The sequence below is a fragment of the Alternaria ethzedia genome (genome assembly GCF_023757985.1).
Source record: "Alternaria ethzedia strain BMP 0044 chromosome Unknown scaffold_3, whole genome shotgun sequence".
Taxonomy (NCBI): domain Eukaryota; kingdom Fungi; phylum Ascomycota; class Dothideomycetes; order Pleosporales; family Pleosporaceae; genus Alternaria; species Alternaria ethzedia.
Window position 1 is genome coordinate 660,264 of NW_026056196.1, and position 25,566 is coordinate 685,829.

Below are 25,566 nucleotides of genomic sequence, written 5' to 3' on the forward strand. Positions count from 1 at the left end.
AACTCTGTCATCCAACCGGCCAGTGGGTGTGCCACCTGTCCGATGTGCCAAGAGTAAATCCGTGACAACAGCCTGAAGGTAGGAGCACTTCTTCATGCTTGTTATATGGACGGAAACTCTGGCTCAGCAGATTTTATCCGCCTATTCCGTTGTTCATGTACTTGATGTATCTTTCAGATGATGGTGATGGGCGTCTGCTTGATTGTCTCGCCACGGCAAAACTTGACTGCTCTAATCCGCACTGGGTTGATGTCCTGCACCGCTTCCCCTTACCCCGTTTACGAGTATCGTACGATACAACTAGGCCTTACTAGAAATAGATCAGGACAATTGAGATGGTGTCGAGCAACACTAGTTGGTGGCAAAGAGAAGCATCTGCATGTGCAGACCAGACACCAACCAAAGACGTTGTTAGCAGTCCATCACATAGGGCTCAGAATACTATAGATGACTCAGCTGAGTAGGTCCGGTAAGTTCTATCATAGGCCCAAATCTTTCTTTGTTTTTCAGGCATCCGGCTCCAAGGGATACATCTGGTAGCCGAGAAATCTCAAGCTGTGCTGCAGCCAAGATTATTGATCCCTTTCTGAAAGTATGAGACGAAGGGATTTGCTTTTGCTGCTCTGGAAGTCTACATAAGACCTCCAGTGCTCACTGAAAGCTTCAATACCATCAGCATCGCACCTTCCTCATCACAATCAGACTAACACTCTTCTCGACCATTCATCATTTCTCAAACATATCACAATGTCCGACTACACCGGCCCCGGATTGTACGAAATCCTGCCCAGATATGCTCCGGAGATGAGCTTGAACGTCTGGGGCGCAGCAACGACAGCCGGCACGCAAGTGAAGCTATAGTAAGTTACTCGAGCAGTCAGAGAGAGCATGTTGATTAACTTCATCCAGCCAGAGAACCAAAAGCGCCGACAACACTCATTTTGAGATCGTAGCAGCAGGAGGCACGGATGCCAAGCCCGAAAAAGGCGATCGTGAATACCACATCATCGCCGCCTGCTCTGGCCTCTATCTGACTTCGGCCGGTAATTCGAAACCAGACTGACATGTATGTTCTCCTCACATGGCTAACCTATCTAGGGCCAAAAGCTGGTTACATCAAGACGGAGCTTCGCAAGCCGCTCGACAGCACCATCCGCTGGAAGATCGTGCACTGCGGAAACGGTTCTTACCGGTAAGTGGCTCCGTACAGCCCCACTTGGCCTTGAGTTCGCTTTCTGACGCGCGTGTGCATGTGTTAGTATCAACAATGTCGATGGGAAGACGCAGCTCAATGTCGCTGGTGGTGGCAAGACCAGCGGCACCGACATGATTGGCTGGCAATTTTCTGACGGCTCTGAGAACACGGAGTTCCGTCTCATGGCTGTTTAAGTGATACGGGGGAGACTCGAGTTTATTGTCTTGTGTTGAACAGGATTGTAGAATCTGTCGCTCACTTACAAAGTCCATTCAATCAACAGGCTGATATGCTTCCGAATGATTGTGATGGGTGATGAGGCTTGTGCTTTCAGTGAGACGACGCTAACAGCTCACTCATCAGTCCCTTATTACCTCTGCCTAGGTTAGTATCGATGCATGTTAGAAGTATGTCTTGGCCACTGCGCACTTGTTGACAGCTGACTTCATGTGAGGTTCAGCAACTTTCACGGTCTCTTCCTCATATCAGACAAACGTTGCTTTCCTTGGTTGTTACATGTAAAATATATCGATACACTAGACTATTTTCCCATGGAAGGGACTACAAAGTGTACCTGTAGAAAGGACTCTTGTCACCCATGAGCAACAACTCCTGCTCGGAGTATCTCGCGCGAATAGCCTCCTCTCCGTGCTCAGCAATCAGCTCATCCCTCTTACGGTTCTCCTTTGCATACGCCCACCTCAATACCAAAGTCATGAGGATCGCGGTGCAGCACATGGCCAAACTAGCCGAGAAACCTGTCGTGTACTTTGGTGCTTCGCGTGCCAGATACACGTTGCTGCCCATGATTCCACCCATGTTTCCAACGGAGATAAGCAGAGCCATGCCAACAGCGCGTTTTGACGATGGGGCGAGAGAGTTGCCGATCCAGGAGACGAGACATGTGAAGGGGCAGTAGAGACCACCGGCAACGGGGAAGAGGAAACCGTAGGTGATGCCAGGGTATTTGGGCTTGGGGATAGCAAGCTGAGCGATGAAGCCGCACACAGCGATCGAGTAGCCTGCAATGATGTATGGGGAGCGCTTGCGCGTCAGATCGGAGGCCCACGCAAAGATGAGGGTAAGAATAGCGGCGAATACGTAGATGGGGATCGTGAGGAGCTGAGCGTTGGCACTGGTATATCCGAGTCCTTGAATAACAGAGGGCACGGTCGCGGTGAATCTGTATGAAACTGTTAGAGATGAAACCGCAGCAAAGCTGGATATCTTCAGCTTACCCATAAACACCAACAGTGTTTCCCCAGAAAATGACCGTAGCAGCCCAGATCTTCCAGTCGGAAAGACCAGCAAGAATCTGTTCTTTTCCGATCTTGTCGCTGTTGGTGGCTTGTCCCTGGCCAGACCCGGAGTCGTTGGCCAATCGGGAAACAAGCAAGTCGCGCTCCGGTTGTGTCAGAAACTTCGCGGTCTCTGGACTATCGGGGAGAATCTTCCAGATGATGAGCGCGAGCGCTACTGGAATCAATCCCTCTATGAGAAAGATCCATTGCCATCCTGCGAGTCCAGAGCGTCCATCAAGTTGTTCGATACCGTAGGCGAGGAGACCACTGAAAGCACCAGCGAGGGAGGCGGCTACGTAGAAGACAGCCATGCGGCGCTGAAGTTCGAAACGACGGTACCAGAGAGTAAGCAAGAATGTTGCTGCTGGAAAGAAGCCAGACTGCGAATGTAAGCAAGTGTTCTCCATCTTGAACCAAGATGCTGGGGACCTACCTCTGTTACACCCAAGAAGAATCTTCCAGCGAGCAGACCACCATAACTGGACGTGAGTCCCATCAATGTCATGACGAGACCCCAGCAGAACATGAGGATCGCCATCCAATGACTTGGTCGCATCATCTTGAGCACGATGTTGCTGGGTACTTCGAGAATTGTGTACGGAACGAAGAATAGAGTAACGGCAGTGTTGTACTGAATACCGTTCATCTTGAGGTCATCCGTCATACCAGCAATCTTCGCGTTACCGACTACAGCACGTTAGCAATTCGTTCCAATGCATCTCTCAGAAATGAATATGTCCAAACGTACTGTTACTCCGATCGATAAACGCAACAAGATAGAGGAGCGAAAGCATAGGGACAAGTCTCATGTCAACTTTCCTCAAAACGCGCGCTGCCTCCTTCTCCTCCAGTTCGACATTTTGCGCTTCAAGCTCGCCAGTTCCGGAGGAGTTTGAGATCTTCTCCGCCACATTCTCAGCCCGCTGGTGCTCAGTAGAGAGCTTGCCGTGATCGAACGTTGTCGCCATCGTGTGAATATTGCACCGCGTCTGCTTCAATGCAAAGGCGGGTGAGGAGGCTGGCAGGGCAATGCACGAATGCTTCCCCATGGGCAACCCCTACCCTTTAAAGCATCTCGGTAGAATGCAAAGCCCGACATCATCCATCTCAACGGCATACCTTCTTCGGCAGCGTTACCCACTTACATGCATGCCTTGCCTCCCGTCAGCGCAATCGAGCCTCTTGTGTGGAGGCGGGTAGAAAGCATCTTGGCTTCTGGGGTAGCAAGCGGCGCTTTTGCGGGGTAGTCTGGAGGGATCATCATGCGCGGCGTCGGCACGTGCTGCACGATCTGCATGTTGCTGTGACGTATGGTTCGACCATCTGTCAACCGGCACAGCGTTTACTGGAGATGTGCAGGGGCGCATTTGCCGATCTCAGAAGCCGCGGTGTCGGTGTGGCCTTGTTGAAGGGCCGGTGGTGGTTTTCGATGCGAGGTGCGTGCTGGGCGGTTGTCGGATGGGTGCCGTCGGCGATAGACCGAGGAAAAAGAAAGTCCGGTCGGTGGCAGCACCGCTTGCAATGGGCTTCTTGAGCTTACACTTGATGACAGCATCGCCTTGCTACGAAGACGTACGTCTTCTCATGTCTCTTTTGAGACCATATGAGTTAGGTTCGCGATGACTGTCTAACGTTTGGTGCCAGCCTTGGTGGTGCTGTTCTTATCAGAAGAGCCGTGGATGAATATAGGAAGTCTCGCCGAGGACGTGTTACCCGTAAACCTTCACAGCACAGACACCATTCCCCAGCCTCGCTCCACAGTTGCCGTCACTTTTGCTCTTCGACTAGGGAATACAACTCTATTGTGGTCTCCGACGATGAAATATCGTACGAAGTTTCGCGCCCAGTATTGAACCTCAAAATGTTGTATCCATTACAATGACCATGGTATATAATCCCGAGGTCTTGCAGACAAACTCCTATCCTGGCTATTGGCCATTCCCGAAATCGCCTAAACGCCGTCTAATGCTCCCAAATCTCCTTCTCCCATGTCCAACAGCTCTCAAATCGAGCTAGGATACATCATAACCCGAAGACTCGCACCAAATGACTTTGGCGGGAGGTTGTTCTGGAAAGATGCGCGAACAACACCAGAGTTGCCTGTTCTTGAATCAATATCTTTTCTTTCGCAAGTCTGACAAGCTGTACGAACCATGTGTCCTGCGGATCTTGCCCCAGATCACACGAGGACCTTCTTCTTTGCTGCTGGCAACGCGGTAGACATATGCGACGCGCTTGCCGAGATACCACTGCGCGTCTTGCGTGCTGTCGACGCCTTCAAGCGCGAGGAGGCTCACGTTGGGGTTTGTGTTGCGTTTGCCGCGCTGGTAGCTGACATGGCGGGCTTTGACGTATACTGCACAAACTATTACTACCTGCACAGCGGCGTGAAACTGCTGCTACTTACGACGGTGGCTCTTTTCTGAAGACATCGCGATTTTTACAATTGTTTGTTTATCGTCGGAAGGTGAGTTTTGGTCGATTGGTGTGCGCTCGGTAGACTGCTTACCTAACATATATGGGTCTTCGAAGTTCAGACAGCGCGTGGTAATAATGTAGGCACCTACTGCTGCGATCGACGGCTGACGGTTAGTTGCCTAATCCGGACTATCGTCACAGACAGAGCGCAGCAACATCTAACCTCCCCGCTGAGTTCAGACTACGGCAACCACGAATGTAACGACTTTGACAGCTTTTTTGTCAATCCTAGATCGCGAATACCTCAAGTACTTTCGACTCCTTCCTGCCGCCTGTTGTCAACTCACACCATCACATCATCCTGGCTTCATCATTTCACGGGTGTTAATATTCAGGAATGTACGTTTCTCAGTCGATATTAAAGCTATTCAAACAAGCAACTATTGGAACAAGAAACCAACGCAACTACTAGGCTAAACCGTGCGCCTAGTTTTCGACCATACAACGGCCGAGGGGTATACAGCTTTCGTCAATCATCCGTGTTTATGCCCCTGGAGAACGCCAACAAGAAATGCATCTTCCAACCCACGAGAGGTCGTATACTTGCGAGAACCAACGCACAGATATGCAAACACGAGAAAAAAAGCAAGACAATAAAGAAGAATGCCCACAGGCAAGGAATTTGATTCCGGCTGATCAATTTCGATTCGTGTGAAGGTGAGGAACGCCGAAACAATGCAGTATAAACAATTTTTTTACGATGAGGAGGTAGGGCTTGGCTCCTCCTCATCTGACTCGTAGGTGAGGGTGGGCGCTTGCCATTCGACATTGAACTTCTGCTGGTACTCGTGGCTGTTGATGATATCTTCGAATTCAGCTTGACATTCGTCATCAAGTTCGATAATCTCCGCTCCTGGCATGTCGTCGAACATGGACGATGCGGAAGTTGCCATTTGTGCAGGAGTAGCGGCAAGAAGTGACACGTTGCCAGCTTCCGATAGAATGCTTGGTGATGGGTAGGTTGCCTCGCGGAGACGGGAAGGCTTAGCAGGTGTGTGCTTCATTAGTCTCTGGCGCTGGCGCTCAATCTCATCTCCAGGCTGCTGGCGGGTAGGGGTTGGGGGCGCTTCGGGCACATCAGACGCTTCATCCGTAGATCCGCCTGGCAGGGGAGCATGCGCAGGAACGGGGGCTGGTGGGGGTGGTTGGGTCCAGATAGGAGTAGCTTCAGCGTCAGCGCTCTCGCTGCCCATTGTAGAGTCTTCTTCATCAGAATCATCATCGGGGACGCTGAAAGAGCCCATGCCTGGATTATGGGAGTGGGTGTTCTCCTTGGTTGCGCTTTTCAGGACCTCACGATCGTTCTCACGGATCTGTGCCGCGGTGTCGTGTCCTTGTAGTTCGCTAAAGATGTTACCGCCGGTGTTGTGTGAGATGGAGTTGCTGAACATGGGTGATGGGTCGATTGAGCGACGAGGGTGGAAGTCACGGAGTGAAGCGGACTGGCCATGGCTGTTGTAGAGCTTTGGTGAAGTACGCGCGCCGTTGCTGGCGGCGAACTGCTCGTCGATGGTAGGAACTTCGTCGTCGCCCGTGGTGAATTCGTGAGTCTTCTTGTGCTTCTTAGCGGTGTGCTCTTCTTCTTCAGCCACGATATCGAGATAGACAGCCCAGACTGGTACAACATCGTCATCGTCCAGATCACCAAGCGGGTCGCCGAAGCCAGTCTCCCAAGGCTTAGCTGACGGGAAATTCGACAGCTCCTTGCACAGAACGTCCTTCTGAAGACGCGCACGCTTCTCGCTGAAAGCAGTATCGTTCTTCAATTCAGGAATGACCTGCTTGGCCCACTCCTCTGCCTTGTGCCTGTCCTTGCGGTCGACGCCCTTGAGCAGTAGTTTCAGCAGTGTGTTCATGGGCGCACGCCTCTTGTTCGGCGTCTTGACGCGCTCGCCAACAGGTGTAGGAGGGAGGGAGAGGGTCTCGGTGATTGTGTTCTGGGGTGGTAGAGGCTTCGCAACGGTGGGCGATGCGACTTCGGGGGTTGGCGGGGGCTTGGGGGTCGAGGAGAAAAGTCGGGATTTGATAGCAGAGAATGACCTGCTGAAAATGTTGGATGGTGTTGCGACGGGGCGGTTGGGCGTTGCTGTGACATCCTCGAAGGTTCTCTTGGCGGACGGCTGTTGTGGTGAAGGTTCCATGGCGACGTCATTGTCTGAGAATGTTTCGCTGTCATTGCTTAAGGGCTCAACGCGCCTGGTTTCTTTGGCAGAGCTCTCGATCTTGTGGAGGAGCGCAAGGGCTTCCTCGTTGCCATTCACAAACACACCATGTGCCGGAGATGACTCGCTGATTGCTACTAGTTCACTGTCGAATTCTGCGTAACTGACGTTAGCCGGAGTACCGTAGCTAATGTGTGGAATATTCTCTAGTCGCGTGATTTCCATGCGCAGACGCAGGTTCTCGTTCTCGTAGAGGAACATCTGCTGATCTTTCTGCCACATCATCTCTACGAGATTCTGGATGCGAGCCTCCTGGTTTGTGACACGCTCGCGGAGATGATCAATCTCCCTCTCTTGGTGTTCGTACTTCTCCTTGCGGAGCTCGTTGTCGATTTCTTCCTCTGAAGGGGTGTAACTATGGGGAAGTTGGTGCTTACTCTTTGTGAAGAAGGCGCCCATGCCATCTTCATTCTCGGCTTCTGCCTCGTCTTCGGCGCTCTCGATGGCCTTAGCCGCGGCCAGCTTTGCGGCCACTGCCTTTCGTTTCTCACTGGTGACTTTCTGGCGGGCTGTGCCGCGTCCTTGCTTGACGGGCTTCGTCTGTTCCAGGCTGCGCTGCGGCGAAGCCTCTACGCCTGCCTCTTTCAGCGCCTGGCGACCGGCTCTGGTGAGCTTCTTGGCGACAACAGGCGCTTGCGTCGCGGTTTTGGTTGTTGATGATGTGGTGGTTGTTGTGGTGACGGCGGAAGCGGCGTTTGCGCGTGACGTAGCGCGACCCTTGGTGACTGTCTGCTGCGACTCTGTCACGGTCTGCGACTCGACTTTGGCGGCGGCAGCCTTGGGCTTGCGACCGGGCTTCTTCTTGGGGGCAGCCTCTGGCGCAGGCGACGCCGACTGTGAGCTTTGCCTGGAGGCGGGCTGCGAAGACTCGGTGGCCGCTGTCGCTGCAGTGCGACGCGTTGAGCGCCGTGTAGTAGCTGACATGGTACTGCGAGCGCGGTCAGTAGGAGCGGTGCGCAACAGCAGTGGGGACGTACGAGGCAGTTGCGATGCAATTGCCAGTAAGCAGTGAATGATCTGATGGCAGATGCAGCTGCGAAGGTGTGTTGGGATGGTTGCGTTGTCGGGGTGCGTTGGCAAGGGAAGTTGCGATGGAGTTAAGAAAGTTGTACATGCACCTCCGGCCATTGGGGCTAGCGCGTAAACACCCCAGCACCATCGAGGCAGGCGCGACACGGGCCACGCCTTGGCATGACGACCAAGCTGGAGCTCTTTGCCTGCGACGGTCGACAGCAGCCAGCATCAGCATCATGGAGGGCCTTTACTACAACGTCAAATACGGGTATGATACACGCGTTTGGCGTCGCTTCATTCATATCTGACATCTCTCTACAGTTACATCGAGGGCATCGTGCGCGGTTACCGCAATGCACTGCTCACCAGCCAGAACTACAGCAACTTGACCCAGTGCGAAACCATCGACGGTACATCGCATCCCGTCGCTACTGCCTCTGGAACCGCTCTAACAATGCTACAGATGTCAAGCTGCAGCTCTCGCCCGCGTACGGTGACTTCCTCAACAACTTGCCCCCGAACCCGTCCACGTCTGCGCTCGCCGCGAAGACCACCGACAAGCTCGTGGCCGAGTTCCGCTATCTCCAGGCCAACGCCACCGGCTCGCTCTCCAAGTTCATGGAATACCTGACGTACGGATACATGATCGACAATGTCGCGCTGCTGATTACGGGTACCCTGCACGAGAGAGATACGCGCGAGTTGCTGGAAAGGTGTCACCCGCTCGGCTGGTTCGAGACCATGCCGGTGCTGTGCGTGGCGACCAACATTGAGGAACTATACAACTCCGTCCTGATTGAGACGCCGCTCGCGCCCTACTTCAAGGGCTCGCTCAGCCATCAGGACCTCGACGAACTCAACATCGAGATCATCCGCAACACCTTGTACAAGAACTATCTAGAGGATTTCCATCAGTGGATCAATTCCTGCCCAGATATTGCCGGGACACCGACTGCAGATGTCATGTCGGAGGTTTTGGAGTTCGAGGCCGACCGCAGGAGCATCAACATCTCCCTCAACTCGTTCGGTACCGAGCTGTCCAAGGCAGACAGGAAGAAGCTTTACCCAGGCTTCGGTAAGCTATACCCGGAGGGAACCACAATGCTCTCGAGAGCGGACGACGTAGAGGGTGTGCGAATCGCTGTTGAGAGTGTTGCCGACTACAAAATGTTCTTTGACCAGACCGGCCTCAGTGGAGGTGGCGGTGGTGTCGGCAACATGGCCGGTGGTGTCGGTGGCGAGACGAGGAGTCTCGAGGATCTCTTTTACCAGAAAGAAATGGAGATCTCGAAGCTTGCATTCACTCATCAGTTCACTCACGCCATTGTGTACGCATGGGTGAAACTGCGCGAGCAGGTACGTTGTGATTCCATCCTGAAGAAAACGTAGCGACTGACATGACACGCAGGAAATCCGGAACATTACATGGATAGCCGAGTGCATCGCGCAGAACCAAAAGGAGCGCATTGGTAACTACATCAGCGTCTTCTGAGTGCGCGCATCATTGTAGTAATAGCATGTTTGGGTCCAACTATGGAATGGCTTGGGTGGCGTTAGGGTGCGATCCGTATATCCAACTTTGTTAGATTGTACATCTCTGCATGTGTGTTCTTCGTCTCTATCTCATCTCCTGTCGGGTGTCAACACGTCTAGCCATGCTTTCGACGTCCCAATTCCGCCTTTGCCCGTTATCACTACGGCTGTCAATCTGCTGTGACTCATCATCGTATTCGACTGTGCAGGAATAAGTGAAGGATGAATCCGTTGTGCTGCTTTGAACGCTGGTGTCCTTCGTCCACGCTGTACATCTACGCTAATTCTCGTTTTCGTCTTCACAAATATCATTTTCAGTCACATACGCCGAACAGTCAGGGATGCGCAGCGGAGACGTATGACTGACGGCGATCAGTCTCAATGTCGTTGCGAAAGCCCGACCTATGGCTTGCACCACGTTGTACAGTTCGAGCTATTAAGGCTCTAAAAGAGACCTACGTACAAGCAACAACTATACGTCGAGTTTGAGAGCCTTGTGAATCAACGCTTTTAGTAGCTCTAGCTTCGGGTACAAGACTAAGGCAGTCAGGATTTAAGCTTTTCCTGACCTTGATCTGGCTCGAAGTGTCTCTCTCTAGGCTTGACCAATTTACGCAAATGCCTTGACAACTGAGTAGTCTCCATGACAAAGATACTCGGCGTGGATCTGTCTATGGTGTGCTAGGCGAACTATACAGGCAGATCGTCATACTCCATATTACTCATGTTTTGCTGAGCACCCGAACATCACTGTCAAGTCAGTCATGGTACCAATTGATTGCCGTCTAGATGGCTCGGTATTTGCGTAAAGCTCGTCAATCACGCTGTACATAGGCTGTTCCCCGGTCGCAAATAAACTCTCACATATAATTGGGTCGCACTACAAGCCAGGTCGCGTCATCATCCTTCCGTTACCTAGGTACCCATATCACAATGTCGACGACCACACCACTCAAGCGCGACTCTGACTGGACTACCACACAACTGGAGACAGCATATGACACCTTGTGCAAGTACTATGAAGAGCGGAAGAAACTTTATGACGATACAATGCGTCTTTGCGAGAAAATGCACAAGGAACGCGTTGGCGCTTCTGCAGCAATTAAATCACTGCACGACGAACAGAAGGCATATCTGCGTACTCTGTTCGGGGATCTACGAGGCATCATGGAGCAGATGAAGGATATAATCGGGGACACCGATGGCGGCGATTCATCTACTCAAGGGGATGCTCCAGCAGATGTTGGTCACGAGGACGGTCAAGGCACTACTTAAATGGAAGCGAGACAAGCGGAACGACGATGCATGTGACAGCGACAGGCAGCATGCAAGCAGCCGCGACGTATCTACAGTAGAAGGTTCAATGGGGCATAGTCTTACGATAGCAGATAGTCCTAGTCCATCTCAGCCATTCTCTTCCTGATTCGAAACTCCAGTTACCGAATGAGGCCCGCAACCATCGTTGCCGAAGTGCAGCCATAGTCGAAGTTTAGATACGAGCTTCGTAAAGGAGGTGTAGCGACAGTTTACTGCAGGGAGAAATTACGGTGCGTGGTGGTGACCCCAAAAAGTAAACTGGCGTGAAGCCTCGCAGAGTGCAAGAAGCAATTCCATAGTCTCTTACGCAAGGTTATCCGATCGACGCGTTCGCTCGAGGAGCTAGCTTGTTTTAGAGATACCAGCTCATTTTGGGGTGAATGGTGTTGGAGGGTCTGCTAGAGTTGGTGTGGACCCTAAGTGACAGAAAAGGAAAGAAAGGGCGAGTGTGCATGTGCGTCATGGCGCTAAGAGGGTGATCATATCTGGGCAGTCACTACGGTGCATGCACTTTGCTCATCCTCATTCAGACTGCTGCAATGCGTGTTCACCGCTTGCGCAATACAGACGTGACTGGATTCGTGTTAGTATTCCTTGGGTCTTTGTAGATCTCGTTGACTACGTGCGTAACTGCAGAGTCCGGATTGACACCTTCGTTTACCTTTCACGCATGCGAAAACATTCTTTTTCATTCCTCGAAGCGAGGTGGGCATGACGAGTACCCTCCATCATTTGGCGGATACATTTTCTCCGATGAAAAAATAATCAGGGTGGGTGAGGAAAGACGCTGTGGCACTGGTACTGCCGAACCAAAATACTGAGCCACCCTCAATTACCGCTTTACAAAACGAACGTCAAACGGCCAGCTAAGATCCAGACCTAACCGATGGTACCAGCCATCGTGTCGCCGGTATACGGGAACATGCCGGTGTTGAGCGAGGTAGGCGTGTTGAGAACTTCAAAGGCCACCTTCGGTTCTAGCAGACTGCACGGCTCGCTCACGTAGCCTTCGTCACGCTCATATGTACGCTCGCATATATGTCTGATAGCCTCACCACATAACTATCACACTCGTCTGTGTGCCATGGTTCTTCGAATCAAAACCCTCACGATGTTCAGCTCTCGTGCACTTGTCTTCGCATCGCGAGCGATGTGCCTGAATTCAGCTTCTTTCTCGTTGCTTGTCTGAACAGCAACGTGGAAAAAACTCAACATAAACCACGAGCTGAAGAGAACTTAGTGGTAGCGACTCACTCCCACATGTGCTCCAAGCGAGTCACAGTCCAGCTAGGTGTCAAAACACCAAAATCCTAAATATGGGCAACTTCATTCGCTCGCCAAAGCGCACAGTACCATGTGTTCTGGACACCTGCAAAAATAAAGATAGCCAGTGCAAGAGCCTCCTTCAAGCCTAGACCATCGCCTTACCCCGAATTAAACGTTTTACCCTGAATTTACGGATGAGAAAAGAACAAGTACATGGCTTCTAACGGGGAAGCAGGAGGACAGTGCGAGGTAAGTCGTTCGCAGTGAACGTCTCAAAAGCCGAAACAGCTGGACGTCCAGCTTCAGGGTCTTTAACTTTTTTGTTCCGATCAGTACATCAGAATATGCTAAGGCCGAGATCGAGCGAATGTCAAAGCAAAGCCGCGTCAACCTTTCTCGTCAGCAACGAGAGCAAGTATACTTATGAAACAGACGGCCATGCAGACAACACCCAGACCTTAATCACTGGTACCATCGTGGCCTTAGCATAAAGTTCACCCTCAATAACCCTTACCAACAGACCTACCATTCCTCAACCGACGATCCTCAACCCTCGGTACCATGCGTCCTCGACTGGGTCCCCATTCCTCTCCCCAATCCTTGCGCCGATACCACTCCGCGACCTCAAACATGTAGTCCAACATGTCGAGTCTCGCCATGCATCCCTGGTCCCTCATCCCTCGCTTACGTTGTAAAGTCTCCTCGTAACACGCACCACTCTTCACCGTCTTCCATGTACACTAGCTCGTCGGGTACGTGGCCGGGGCTTGAGCATGCGCCACGGCCTAGGAAGGTCACCAGGGCGCGCGTTGAGTATCCCAGAATAGATCGGTTTGGTAGGGTAGACAAGGGGAAAAGGAGGATGGTGTGGGATGAGGGCTGGGTTGGTGGCAGGCCTTTCGGAGTTGAGTCGGTGACGGCGAGGAAGATGGAGGGGCCGCATATGATGAATCATACTAGTCAAGGTAAGAGTTGGAGTCATGACGCTGCGTGAGTAATACCTCTTGGCTGTACTGTGGTATCAGACACTGATATGCGCATAGTGAGAAGAGGCGACGAGGTCGTCCCAATGCTAGCGCACCTACAACCCGAGCGTCTAGTATGGACCCAGATGGACGCGAGCGTGGTGTTCTCAGTACTGCTACTGCTTCTGTCAAGAGCGAACCACAAACACAACCACAACCAAGTCTCTCTTCTGCAGGGGAGCAGATGCAGCGAAAGCACATGATGGAGCTTGAGGAAGAGGAACATCAAGAAAGGAAGAAAGCGAGGATAAAGAAGATCAAGTCAGCGTGTACTCGCGTCATTAGAGGGATTTTGCGTAGGTGAGCGAAATCATATCGCTGCGTCACAGTGTTGGTAGATGTGGCGTGAGGGTTGTCTTCCGGCTAAACGTCAACCTTGCTTGCTCCATAAGCGGGCGTGATCGTGAGAGTCACTCCACATAATATCACCATAACGCCATCTCGCAGACCTCTCGAGAATCAGCAGGACTGCGTAACGATAGAGCTATTCCTCTCCGAAAGGAATGTATAAATTTCCCTTCCATACGACACATCTCTTGTCATCAATACAACGACAGTTTACCGAACACCCATTACATCACCAAAGACACCTCTACCGCTCTCACAAGCAAGACCCGGATAAGATGCAACACCACTTCCACATCCCGCACCCGCACTTACACATGCGCGTACCGCATCTGCATGTGAAACAGCATCTAGATAGGTGGCTGGCAGATGTCGCTGAAGTCTACTGCCGTGCTGCTTGACAAAGAAGCTGAAAATGACGGCAATGACCGAGGCAGGCAAGTAACAAGCAAATCGCAAAGGTACCTGCGCTCCATCCTGACATCTCTCGATAGCAACGAAATGAGAGCTGAAAGGTCCTGGTTTGAAGTTGAGCGAGAACCCGCGTGTTGAGTTGATGTTCTCAGGACATCCCGGGCAGACAGGCACGACAGGCAATCTAGATCTATACCCATGTCAGCTCTAGATCCCATATTTGCAATTGTAACGACCAGCTTCACTTTGACCTTGTTTTGCCTTCTCGCCATGCCTTCTCTCGCGATTTCAAACGCGCGCACAAGACACCGATCTCAGCGAGAGAAGATGAGGAAGTCACGATCGAAAGCATCACATCTAGACCTAACCACCATCTAGGCCCTCCCTCGAAAGGGCAATTACTGAAAGGAGAAACCTTGGAAGCAAGAGAGAAGGAAAAAAGGTCCGAAGAAGGTTCCGCATCCAGACTGCCGAAGAAAGGTGGGCGACAAAAGAACAAGTCTCACCGAGACGAGTTGCGATAGGGCGGTGGCTGTCCAGGTGGTTACAGTAGCCATGCGCCACGTCTCTGCTGTGTACTTTTTCGTTCCTTTGTGACCAGGCATCTTCCGGTCGATCCACCCTGCACTGTGACGCCCCATCATCGGGCAGAAAACAACATGCAGCAGACAGCGGTCGGTAGAAGAGCCGAAACATATATGAAGTCGCACAAATCTCCACCTGCGCCCCTCTAAAGGGGCAACGAACGACTGCCCTTTGTAGACTAAAGGTACGACGTCACACATAGATTTGCGCTACGCCGGTGGATCTGGCCGGCGACCAAGCGGGCGGGTAAATGCACAGGGCTGCTATTCTCATCTCGAACAGATCAGGATAGCGATTCGCGATATTATAGTATTGAGCCGGGGGTGGAATCCTGCCATATCCACTTTCCACTCGTCGGCGATCTACTGTGGAAGAGTCACCACAGTTGGGCCGCGGAGTTGGGTCGATCCGGACGGGGGTGTCGAGTCAGCTGACATGGGCAAATCGCGATCTTGAACATGGGAGTTTGTGAGGATTCTCGATAATCCGTTCATACGAGGAGTTTAGGTCGCCGGCCTGCTGGATTGCGACAGGGGTGCGAAAGGGCGGGAACGTCATTGGACTGGGGTTTGCTGATTTGGAAATGATGCCTGACGGTTCGGCGAGGCTTCGTATAGTGGAGGCCGTGGTGTTCGCACCATATTCCCCAGAAGGCAACTCCAAGATGTGAGGCAGCAGGGTACAGAGCACAGAGGCATCGTGAGGTCATGCCCAGGTGTTGCGAATGCGAATCGGGCAGAATACATCATGACGATGATATTGGGCCGCTGTTGCAGTGCGCAGGCGCGATGGATGATGCAGAGCGGGTCTATTCAGGAAAGGGAAGGTGTCGTGTATTTACACAGCTGTTCTACCAAGGTCCCAAGAGAAGTGAGACGAGCGTTGGTGTTGATGTCTCATAAACGTTGCTGTCATACCTGTCTCTCGCACAAGGCTGCATTAGTCCCGAACGCGAGGTACACAGCCAAATGGGTGCCTGGTTCGCGGGAGGGGAGATCAGATCAGATTGCGTAACTGGACCCAGCGCCCAGGACAAAGGGCTTATTCGTTCGGTCGCGTTCCGGAGCGACGAGCGGCCGTGTATCTACAGCAACTGTCGGCCTCTCAGGTGGGACATGGTGGGCGCCAGCCACAGCGAAGACGTCCTGCGCGCTAGTCAATCTGGGCAGGGGCATCTCTGGCTAGCTGAGGATGTCGCGGACACCGAAGTCGTGGCGCCTGATTAGAAAATGGTGAACTCAACGTTGGATACCGATGAAAGTCGACATGGTCTATTGCCTGTCTATTGCCTTGGATGGAGGGCTGCGATACTTTGACGGACACGTCGCGTCGTGTGTTGGCGATGATGATGGGATAATGTGACCATGAGTAAGGTGACGCTTGGCAATGATCGCCAGGCAGCGTGTGAGTGCAGATTGGTGGAGGGCCCCGCCGCAGGGCGGCCCAGAAGTTTGTTCCTGCGTCGCATCCCGATCAGGCATCGCACCACGACTTCCATGCATCTTCTCAGGAACAGGCTTTCCGCATCACAGGTCACGATCTCGACATGGTTGCGAATCCATCGTTCGGCGCATGGGGCGCGCCGCGCTAGGCAGTTTGGTGCTTTTTGCAACAGCTGTCAAATACTCATCTCACCGCCCTTGGCGTCTCGAAACATGCAGTTAGCTCTGCGTCCGTGAGGTGAGGGGCATACGTCCTCCCAGGCCCGTTGTCCTACGATGACAGGCAGGCGGTGAGATTGGGCCAGAGGCTGTTGTTGTTTCGAAATGCTGAACGTGCCCAGCGGCCAGATGCCCACTGTGCTTTTGGTTACAGAGTCTCTCGCTTACCTACTCCAGATTGAGACGTTGCGCTATCTACGTCAGGTGAGCTGTCAACTCTAGCCTCTATGCCGGCGTGAGGGCTGCATGCTTGCGAGTATAGAAGATTGACAGCAGACTGCGACGAAGGAGCGGCTGAGGCGTCTGGTGTGCATCCCAAAGCGTGGCTGATCGGCGCACGCGATAGAATGCAGCAAGAGGGGTTGAGGCTTGAATTATGCCACGTCTACCGCTTGCGATAGGTCCACTATACGAAGGCGCCATGCCTCTAGAGATTGTGGAGTTTGTGCATGGCTGAACAGCCAGCCCCTTGGCTCAGTACACTAGGATCTGCCATGGGGCCCCTGCGCAGACGGCAACTAAAAGCAACGAACGCTGATCTGGTCTGAGCGTGAGAGGTGACGGAAACGGTAGAGCCGCAGCCATGTACCACGTTTTTGGGCGCGATCCCTGGGGTCAATCGGCGAGCGCGGCGCTATGGCGCATGCTGGGGTGGATGCCGTCCTGATTGCTGGCTAGGATACCAAGTGACGCTCGGTATATAACACTTGAGCGCCCTAGCCTTTTGGTTCAGTCAAACTCAAAGTCAACAGAGCAGCAACTACCAACCTTACATCAAGACCCTCGATCTCCAATACAATCAAAAGCATTCATCGGAACATTCTACCAACACCAGGCAACATGTATCAAAACCTTGGACGCACACCCAACTGGGACACTTGCTTCAACCAACTCCAACTCACTGAGGAGAACCTGCAATTACACACCGCTACACACAAGAAGGTATGTCTTGACTTGAGAACAGCTCATCGGTTCACTGCTAACAATGTTAAAGGTTGACAGCGCTTGTCAAATGGATGACCAACTCTACTACCGATACGATGGTGACTTCGCCGAGTCAGACGACGGCAACGTGGAAACCCAAAGAGAGACCATCGCTTTGAGGAGAGCCGCGTCACTGGAGGTGTTGAAGGCGTACGGTGGATGCTTCGCTTCCGGCTTCCTCGCTCTTCAAGAACCCCTCCCATCACGACCGAAATCGAAGCTCAGGTCATACGAGAGCGCGTACAGCGTCGACATGTCAAGAACCGCCTCAAACGCCACATCACTCGAGACAGCCTCAACTAGCTGGAGCAGCAACATCGACACGCCACGACCAGACTCATCAACTCTGGGCGTACCCGTGCAAGAAATGGAGAAGGGATCAAAGTGGAGCTGGAGAGGCATGAGGAGAAGCCGAAAGCAGGCAGCAAAGAAGCTCGAAGTTTAAAAAAGTCATCTATTCACGTCGACCAGCTGGTCTTGCATTTTCTTTGTCTGCTTGCGTGTTAGCGAAGGCGTTGGGGTTTACGGATACCATTCAAGATTGCGCAACCATCTCTTTTGTCACGATGCCAATGGCCGAACTACTCAAAATTCTACGAAAAAGCACGACTTTGTAGTGTATAATGTATATATCACAAAAAGACAGACTCGACGAGTCGTTTGACAACCCCCACACTCTCCTACCTTGCAACTTGTTTACTTGTGCAGTGCTTCTGGTAGGCATCCGAAGACCGGCCGGCGTGCAGACGGCCGAGCTTGGAGAGCCGGAAGTGAACATCAGACGGAAAAAGTCTCATGTTCGATGAGATTCGGAGACGGCCATCAGCAGATGCATGCAGCGCAGGTCGACGGACATCTAGATCTGCTGACCTGATGGGGTAATATTAGGCGACAGCCTCAGCTGGCTCTCGAGCTATGAGTAAGAGGGAGAGTAAGTTTGTTCGGAGGTCACGATGGAGTTGCGGGTGTAGTGCGGACTGCTGGCTCCCGTGGGGGAAGGCCTGCAGGCTGACGGACACGCAGCGCCTGACCCCGGCAACCGAGCCAGTCACAGCAGGCGCGTCGCTCGAGGAAGGTGCGTCCGGAGTTAGGCAGGAGAAAAACAAAGGCGGCGCACACAAGGCATTGAAGCTCAACAGATGAGAGTCGAAACACGCGGATTGTCGAACGAGGACATCGTGCCATGACGTACTGGTGGGGCACTATGATGAGGCGGCAAAGGTCGGCGCGCGCGTGCAAGTCGCGACGGTGATGAGGACGACGAAGTACCCCAGGGGTTCAGGGCAGGCACGGGGCCCTCTGGCAGTCTTCGCTCAGCATCATCATGCCGCCTGGCTGTCGCATTGATAGCAGTCACGCCGCCTGCGTCTGGCACGATGCAGCTGCTTCACCGCCTGGTCTGTCATTGCCTATCGTGATAGCAGACCCACCACTGACGCCTGCTGCTATGCCCTTCTGCTGCCATCGGCGGACCTGCCGGCCTTGCAGCGCTCAAAACTGCTACCTTCGCCCGTTGCATATCCATCTTTTCCCTCCAGTCCTACGCTGCACCCGCCACCTAGACTAGCACTACCAGCATATCGTCGTGTGACCGCCGCCCGCCGTTCCCTAGATTCTGAAGCATCTTGATACAAAGGTGCCGCCCCACCCCCACCCTCGCCGACAACCACCCTCGTAGCTAACGCTGACCAGTACCTACGCCATACATAGCACATCTTCACCACCACAACACCTACTACCACCACACTCCTTGACTGGTGTCGTCGCCCCACCGCCCCCGTAGCATGAGCTCGCAATCTTCCAAGCCCCGCCGAACCTCGACTGTTCTCGACCCGTACGCTGCACCGCACGTCTACTATGGCGAGAGTCACTCGAAGAAGCATGCCAGAGCCCGGACCTACTCAGCCGTGAGTACCGCGCTCCTGCCTTCCTCGACTGCTATGACGAGGCTAATTGAGTGCAGAACGTAGACAATTCCACGCGTAATGCTCCATTGGCCGAGGGCGCCATTGCCGGTCGTCGCATCAGTCACGGTACGTACCTTCCACCGCACCCACGCCGCGCCATTGGCTGACAAGACCAGATGAAATCTCCCTGCAGCCTCGCCGCTTCAAGATAAACGTCGAGGAGACGCTCCGCCAGCTTCTCGACCGCGAAGATTCCGACGGCAACTACCAGATCACAATCGACGACAAGGGTCCCAAGGTACGATGCTCTGCAGTTACACGAAACGCATGGCTGACAATACACAGACCATTTCTCTTGGTACGCTCGGCTCCAATGCCTTCAAGAAGCACGACGTCCGCGGCACCTACATGCTCTCGAACCTGCTCCAGGAGCTCACACTCGCCAAAGACTACGGCCGCAAGACCATCGTGCTCGACGAATCGCGATTGAACGAGAACCCCGTAAACCGCCTGAGCCGCCTCATCCAGTTCTCCTTCTGGGACGGCCTCACCCGCCGCATCGATGGCTCCAACATTGCAAAGGTCGGTGTCGACCCCAAGGACTGGACAGACGACCCGCGTCCGCGTATATACATTCCTCAGGGCGCGCCTGAGCAGTACGAGTACTACACCCGCATTGCTCGTGAACACCCCGAAATGCGTCTCGACGTCATCTGGCTCGACAAGGACTGCGACAACGACGATTACGTGCGCGACTTGAACAAGGCACCCGGCCTGCTCGCCATTGCCATGGAGGAATGGATAGATCCAGAGACGAAGAAGAAGGACCTGAGAGGCCTGCCTTTCGTCGTTCCTGGCGGCCGTTTCAACGAGCTTTACGGATGGGACAGCTACATGGAGTCGCTTGGTCTCCTCGTCAACGATCGCGTCGACCTGGTCAAGTCCATGGTCATTCACTTCTGCTTCTGCATCAAGCACTACAACAAGATTCTCAACGCGAACCGTACATACTACCTCTGCCGCTCCCAGCCACCGTTCCTCACCGACATGACTCTGCGATGCTATGAACGCATCAAGCACGAGCCTGACTCCAAAGAATTCCTGCGCAACGGTATCCTTGCTGCCATCAAGGAATACCACTCGGTTTGGATGAGCGCGCCGCGCTTAGACCCTGTCACTGGACTCACCAGGTACCGACCTGGCGGAAGAGGTGTGCCACCCGAGACGGAAGCCAGCCATTTCCACCACGTCTTGATGCCGTATGCCGACAAGCATGGTATGACATTTAAGGAATTCGTCGATGCATACAACAACGGAAAGGTCAACGAGCCCGAGCTTGATGATTATTTCCTACATGACCGCGCTGTGCGTGAATCCGGACACGACACCTCCTACCGTCTGGAGAGGGTCGCAGCAGACCTCGCCGTCGTTGACGTCAATGCGCTGCTCTACAAGTACGAAGTCGACATTGGTCGATGCATTCGCAACCATTTCAACGACAAGCTCGAAATTCCAGAGGGATTCCGCACTGGCGACATGAAGCCTGGTCATATTGAGACTTCTTCCACATGGGAGCGCCGCGCTAGAAAACGCCGCGTTAATGTGGACAAGTATCTCTGGGACGAGGAGGCAGGCATGTACTTCGACTATAACACTGTCAAGCAAGAACGCACCGGTTACGAGAGTGCCACTACTTTCTGGCCCATGTGGTCCGGTCTCGCCACTCCGCGTCAAGCTAGCATTCTTGTCGAGAAGGCTTTGCCTAAGCTGGAAGCCTTCGGAGGACTTGTTTCGGGTACAGAGAAGTCGCGCGGCAAAACCGGACTTGACCGCCCTAATCGTCAGTGGGATTATCCATTCGGTTGGGCGCCACAGCAGATGCTTGCCTGGGTCGGTATGCAGCGATACGGCTACGATGCGGAAGCCCAGCGTCTGGCCTACCGCTGGCTCTTCATGGTCACCAAGGCATTTGTTGACTTCAACGGCGTTGTCGTTGAGAAGTACGATGTCACAAGGAAAATTGATCCCCACAAGGTTGAGGCCGAGTACGGTAACCAAGGCAGCGACTTCAAGGGTGTTCCTCGCGAAGGGTATGTTTCTTCTCACATCCGTTTACTAGTTCATGGCTAACACGTCACAGCTTCGGATGGGTCAACGCAAGTTACATCTACGGTCTCACGCTCCTCAGCGCACACCAGCGTCGTGCTCTTGGTGCTTTGACCGATTGGGACAGCTACGCCAAAGCCATGGAGGACCTTGGCATGATGTAAACCGACTCCCGCTTACTTTGTTACGACTTCACGAGATGCATCTGCATTAGATGTTGGGTCTGCTTCGTTGTTCGTATTAGAGGCGCAGTGGAAAATGAACCTGGGTTGCGTTCATGAGGGTTGTCAGCGAGTCTGTATAAGGATGGGGTGGACATATCAGCACAGCACGTGTATTGTTTGCAGGAGGTGGAACCGACGGGACTTTCGGTACGGTACCAGGAGTCGATCTCGGCACGATGGCTTAAGCTATACCTATGATCAAATGAAACACATCATTAACTGTCCATTGTTTCGCTTGGCTTCACCGGTAAGGGTTCATTTCATTTCACGTCTGCATGAGGATTACAGTACTTAACAGGAAATGATTCGAGGTCCCCGAGCATTTCGTTCAGCCTTTCCATCTAGAGATTGTGTGGGTCTCCTTCGTATGGTTTCTGCGACTCAATCGATGCCTTGTTCCGCGCCTCGCTCTTCTTCTGCTCCTCAAGCTTGGCCTCGTCCTTCTTCTTGAAATCCTCTACCAAAGTCTCAAGCTCGGCAATCCTCTTCTTATCCTCTTCACTCCTATCACCAAGCGGCACGTGATGATCAGAGTACGCGTTCCAGAGGATGTCGTATTTCTTCTTGAGTTGATCGAAACTCCAAGAGAGGTCTCGTTCGATGGGCGGAGGGGTGGACATTTTCTGCTGCTGAGGAATCGGTAGATGGTAATCGATGAGACGGGGATGTGAGAGCAGACTGTGTTCTTTATGCGCTTTCGCTAATATTTGTGCTATCATGGCAAGCGAAGTACGTCGTGAATTACACGCGTGACATGGCAAACCGTGAACAATCAATTCGGTTGTGATGAGATTATCAGATTAGACTACCCTACACGTCACCCGTCACAGTGTAGGATTGCCGATCCTCTCATTCCTCAATCTGCTTCAGAGCCTCTTTCTGATCTTACTGAGGCGGACCATTACACAACGGCGGCGAAGCACTAGGTTCCTTAGGCGGAACCTCCCTCTTTCCCTCCACCCTCTCCGCCTTGACGAAAACTGGTATAACACCGCCCGTCTCAAGCGCAAACGCCCTATGCCCAAGCACCTCCAGCATACTGCCAATCGCTCCCGAATGACTGGTGAAACTCAACCACACATTGTCGTCGGTGGCGAAAACATCATCCAGAAACGTGGCTAGGCGGTACCGTCTTGCAGACCTCGGTTCACGGTATCCAGCTTCCCAGAGTAGATCTTCGTTTGAGAACCCGGGTTCAAAAGTGAGAGGTGGATCCGTGAAGGTGGCTTTGATGTGCGAGGCTGTACTGCGACGGTCACATGTGTGTACGCCGAGGGCTTCGCGGACGAGCTCTTTGATGAAGGGTTTGTAAGGGCGTGACTCGGGAAGAGGAAGAGACTTGAAACTCAGGTTTGCTGTTTCGATTGTGCGGGTCAAGGGCGAGACGTAGTAGGTTTGTGGGGGTGGGATGCCGAGAGGCAGTTGTTCGGCCCATAGCTTGTTCACAGCGAGAGCTTGGTCTTGGCCTACAGTGGTGAGGTTTGCGTCCGCCCAGGTTATGCCGTCGTAGCCGTCGAGGGCGGCGTAGTAGCACTTGGTGTTTATGTTAGCATTATGTCTCCTTGATAACACATGTACGAAGAGACATGATTCCCGAAGAGAGTAAGTGCTGGAAACTTACATCCCAAGCTTTTGTCCCATACTTTGTCTCTGCAACGTTATGCCAACCCTGACCATGACGGCCCAGAAAGAGTACTTTGTAACTCTCACCCTCTTTCTTCGTGGCTTCCAGACTAGCCACGTATTTCTCGAGACGATTCCATTGCTTTTCTTCGCTTTTATCTTCTCCTGGGTAGGAACGGTCGATCAGACCAAAGTTTTGTTTCTTCTATCGCGATAGTTAGCAAGCTACCTCAGATCCCAAATTGAGGGGACGCGAATGAAGGGATAGAATGACTCAATCCCGCAAGTACGTAGTTGCGTGTGAAGCTTGGAGAATAAGGAATTGAACATACGAAGTCGAAACTCTTGTCATCAGTCTCATCTTCGCTCTGCATGAAAACGCCCTTTTGCACCGTGTACTTGAAGTGGTAGTCCAACGCCGGCTCTGCCAGGACAGGGACCGTGGAAGTGTGATCTGTAGTACTCATACTGAAGTAAAACAAGAAGATGAGGAGGATAGAGAGAAAGACGATTGGTCTGGGAGAGGTTAGCGCAGGCACTCCCGTCGGAAAGTGCGCAGGTGAAGTTGGAAGGCGCAGTAGGGCTAGAATGGACAGGCTGTTTACATGGGGATACCGACACCACAAATTCTTGTTTTGTGCGAGTATGAGGGTATGAGCATAATATGGAAGGGCTTCACGGGATCATGTTGATGCTGTGCTGTGAAGGTAGGCGGCGGGCTGTCGATTGTAACGGTGAGTCGCTAGCTAGCACGAGCCAATCACATCTTTGGGCCGCATCACGATACATATGTCGGTGCACTCAAATCTGTCTAGCATCGGGGTCTAAGGGGTGGAGATTCGCTCGCCGCATACGAGGATACAACTGAGAGATCTAGTGCGATGCTGCGCATCATGTAGCTTCGATGACGTCAATTGCATGTTTGGAGGCAACATATTGCTTGCGCGTAGATCGTAGTTTTATCTAGTTTCTACAGCTGCTCAATGAGACTGAGCTACAAAGCCCGCGCAGTACAGGCTAGGCCGTAGCTATCGTACGCTGTCCACCATTGTGGTATTCTACCGTGATGTCCATCAAACGCCCATCCCAAGCCCGCTAATTCAGAAGAGACTTATCGCAGCCGAAGCTGCCTTTTAGAAGCGGAATGCATCGCAAAATCGCAACCTGAGCGTGTACTTGCGCCCGGTCTGCGACCTTAGCAATGACCCGCTCATTTCTTCTTCGGGAACTTGGGCTGCCCCATCTTGTCACCCCGTAGGATGACGTTGAGCACGCGCTCCATGTTTCCTAGCAGCTTCTGGTCTGGTGTTGCTGTGCCGCGCTCAAAGTCTGCGATGATGGTGGGTGTGCTGTTGCACTTTGTAGCCAGATCCTTTTGCGTCATAGTTGTGCCCTTGTCGTTCTTTGCCTCGGAGCGCGCCTTAGCGATGGCTTGGCCGACGGCGATACCAACGGTCTTGGGCTTGACGATGTCATCGGAACGGTCGACTTTGGTGAGGCGCTGGCCTTCTGACGAAGCTCCCTGTGGCTGGTCGGTCAGTATTGTTTTGAGTGAACTTAAGGCAATCACGAAGAACCAAGTTTTAGAACCAAGTTGGACGTGTAAGGAGTACTCACGGCGTTGGCAGATGCGAACTTCTTTTCTGTGGCGACGATACCGCCGCTACGTTGGGCAGCGTTCAGAGCTGACTTGCCCTTGACTACGGTTTCGCGGGGTCCGGCAGCGCCACCACGAGTGCGGCTACCGATCTTGGTAACGGAGTTCCAGTCGTCAGACATCTTGAATGTGGTGTTGAAGAGTAGAGGCTGAGGTTGTGGTTGTCGGGTGCGGAAGGCTGAGTTGGGCGCAGATGTGGGGTGTCCTCTTGAAATGGGTGATTGTTCGTCGATGGATTTGTCAGTCGGCGAACGTGGAAGAGAGAAAATGTAATGTGGATGTGAAGGGCTTTGTAGTAGAGAGGATCGAGCTTTTGCTTATGTAGAGGCCCAAAGAGCAATGTGTGACCGCGATGAGTCGGAGCGGCAGGTGAGGTCACCGCCACGCGCTAAACTCGCTTAGGACAGGGTCTCTCGAAGCTTCCACGATCGCTTCAGCCCTTCAATGTTCTTCCGCCCTTCTTTCACCGAACAATCACGACATTCAATGTTCGTTTGCAATCGCTAATACGAGCGCACTCATTGTGTGTCACAACTCATCGTTGCTAGCTACCAGTCATTGAAGTCAGCCGCTGTGTTTGGATTATAGGTCGTTGACAAATATTTTTCTTTCGCGTCTCACATTGCGCTCGACGGAGTGAGCAGCATCGACGCGTCTTTATCCCTTGGTACTCTGTGTACCTACAACCTCTTCAGTATACGTCGTCCTT

At 52.8% G+C, this 25,566-nt stretch overlaps 9 protein-coding genes across 9 annotated transcripts; 4 read left to right on the forward strand and 5 right to left on the reverse strand.

Moving 5' to 3' along the window:
- Positions 1-747: 747 nt before the first annotated feature.
- J4E87_001718 (uncharacterized protein) lies at positions 748-1,389 on the forward strand (the record flags this gene model as incomplete). The annotated part of the gene is made up of 4 exons (XM_049373359.1): positions 748-860; positions 910-1,043; positions 1,099-1,192; positions 1,260-1,389. The coding sequence occupies 4 exons, from the start codon at positions 748-750 to the stop codon at positions 1,387-1,389; spliced, it is 471 nt and encodes a 156-aa protein (XP_049236729.1).
- A 367-nt stretch (positions 1,390-1,756) lies between these two features.
- On the reverse strand, positions 1,757-3,464 carry J4E87_001719 (uncharacterized protein; the record flags this gene model as incomplete). Its single annotated transcript, XM_049373360.1, has 4 exons — positions 1,757-2,378; positions 2,434-2,876; positions 2,930-3,183; positions 3,245-3,464. The coding sequence occupies 4 exons, from the start codon at positions 3,462-3,464 to the stop codon at positions 1,757-1,759; spliced, it is 1,539 nt and encodes a 512-aa protein (XP_049236730.1).
- Positions 3,465-4,498: 1,034 nt separating this feature from the next.
- Positions 4,499-5,012, reverse strand: RPL33A (60S ribosomal protein L33A; the record flags this gene model as incomplete). The annotated part of the gene is made up of 3 exons (XM_049373361.1): positions 4,499-4,596; positions 4,649-4,852; positions 4,904-5,012. 3 exons carry the CDS (start codon positions 5,010-5,012, stop codon positions 4,499-4,501), a joined length of 411 nt encoding a protein of 136 aa, XP_049236731.1.
- A 657-nt stretch (positions 5,013-5,669) lies between these two features.
- J4E87_001721 (uncharacterized protein) lies at positions 5,670-8,120 on the reverse strand (the record flags this gene model as incomplete). The annotated part of the gene is made up of 1 exon (XM_049373362.1): positions 5,670-8,120. One exon carries the CDS (start codon positions 8,118-8,120, stop codon positions 5,670-5,672), a length of 2,451 nt encoding a protein of 816 aa, XP_049236732.1.
- Positions 8,121-8,446: 326 nt separating this feature from the next.
- On the forward strand, positions 8,447-9,702 carry VMA6 (H(+)-transporting V0 sector ATPase subunit d; the record flags this gene model as incomplete). Its single annotated transcript, XM_049373363.1, has 4 exons — positions 8,447-8,478; positions 8,532-8,620; positions 8,674-9,566; positions 9,619-9,702. The coding sequence occupies 4 exons, from the start codon at positions 8,447-8,449 to the stop codon at positions 9,700-9,702; spliced, it is 1,098 nt and encodes a 365-aa protein (XP_049236733.1).
- A 7,494-nt stretch (positions 9,703-17,196) lies between these two features.
- Positions 17,197-17,785, forward strand: J4E87_001723 (uncharacterized protein; the record flags this gene model as incomplete). Its single annotated transcript, XM_049373364.1, has 2 exons — positions 17,197-17,298; positions 17,351-17,785. The coding sequence occupies 2 exons, from the start codon at positions 17,197-17,199 to the stop codon at positions 17,783-17,785; spliced, it is 537 nt and encodes a 178-aa protein (XP_049236734.1).
- A 1,339-nt stretch (positions 17,786-19,124) lies between these two features.
- J4E87_001724 (uncharacterized protein) lies at positions 19,125-21,517 on the forward strand (the record flags this gene model as incomplete). Its single annotated transcript, XM_049373365.1, has 5 exons — positions 19,125-19,247; positions 19,304-19,373; positions 19,424-19,545; positions 19,593-21,337; positions 21,388-21,517. The coding sequence occupies 5 exons, from the start codon at positions 19,125-19,127 to the stop codon at positions 21,515-21,517; spliced, it is 2,190 nt and encodes a 729-aa protein (XP_049236735.1).
- A 401-nt stretch (positions 21,518-21,918) lies between these two features.
- J4E87_001725 (uncharacterized protein) lies at positions 21,919-23,667 on the reverse strand (the record flags this gene model as incomplete). Its single annotated transcript, XM_049373366.1, has 4 exons — positions 21,919-22,289; positions 22,477-23,110; positions 23,199-23,405; positions 23,533-23,667. The coding sequence occupies 4 exons, from the start codon at positions 23,665-23,667 to the stop codon at positions 21,919-21,921; spliced, it is 1,347 nt and encodes a 448-aa protein (XP_049236736.1).
- A 743-nt stretch (positions 23,668-24,410) lies between these two features.
- Positions 24,411-24,979, reverse strand: MBF1 (multiprotein-bridging factor 1; the record flags this gene model as incomplete). The annotated part of the gene is made up of 2 exons (XM_049373367.1): positions 24,411-24,722; positions 24,818-24,979. 2 exons carry the CDS (start codon positions 24,977-24,979, stop codon positions 24,411-24,413), a joined length of 474 nt encoding a protein of 157 aa, XP_049236737.1.
- Between the last annotated feature and the right edge of the window lie 587 nt (positions 24,980-25,566).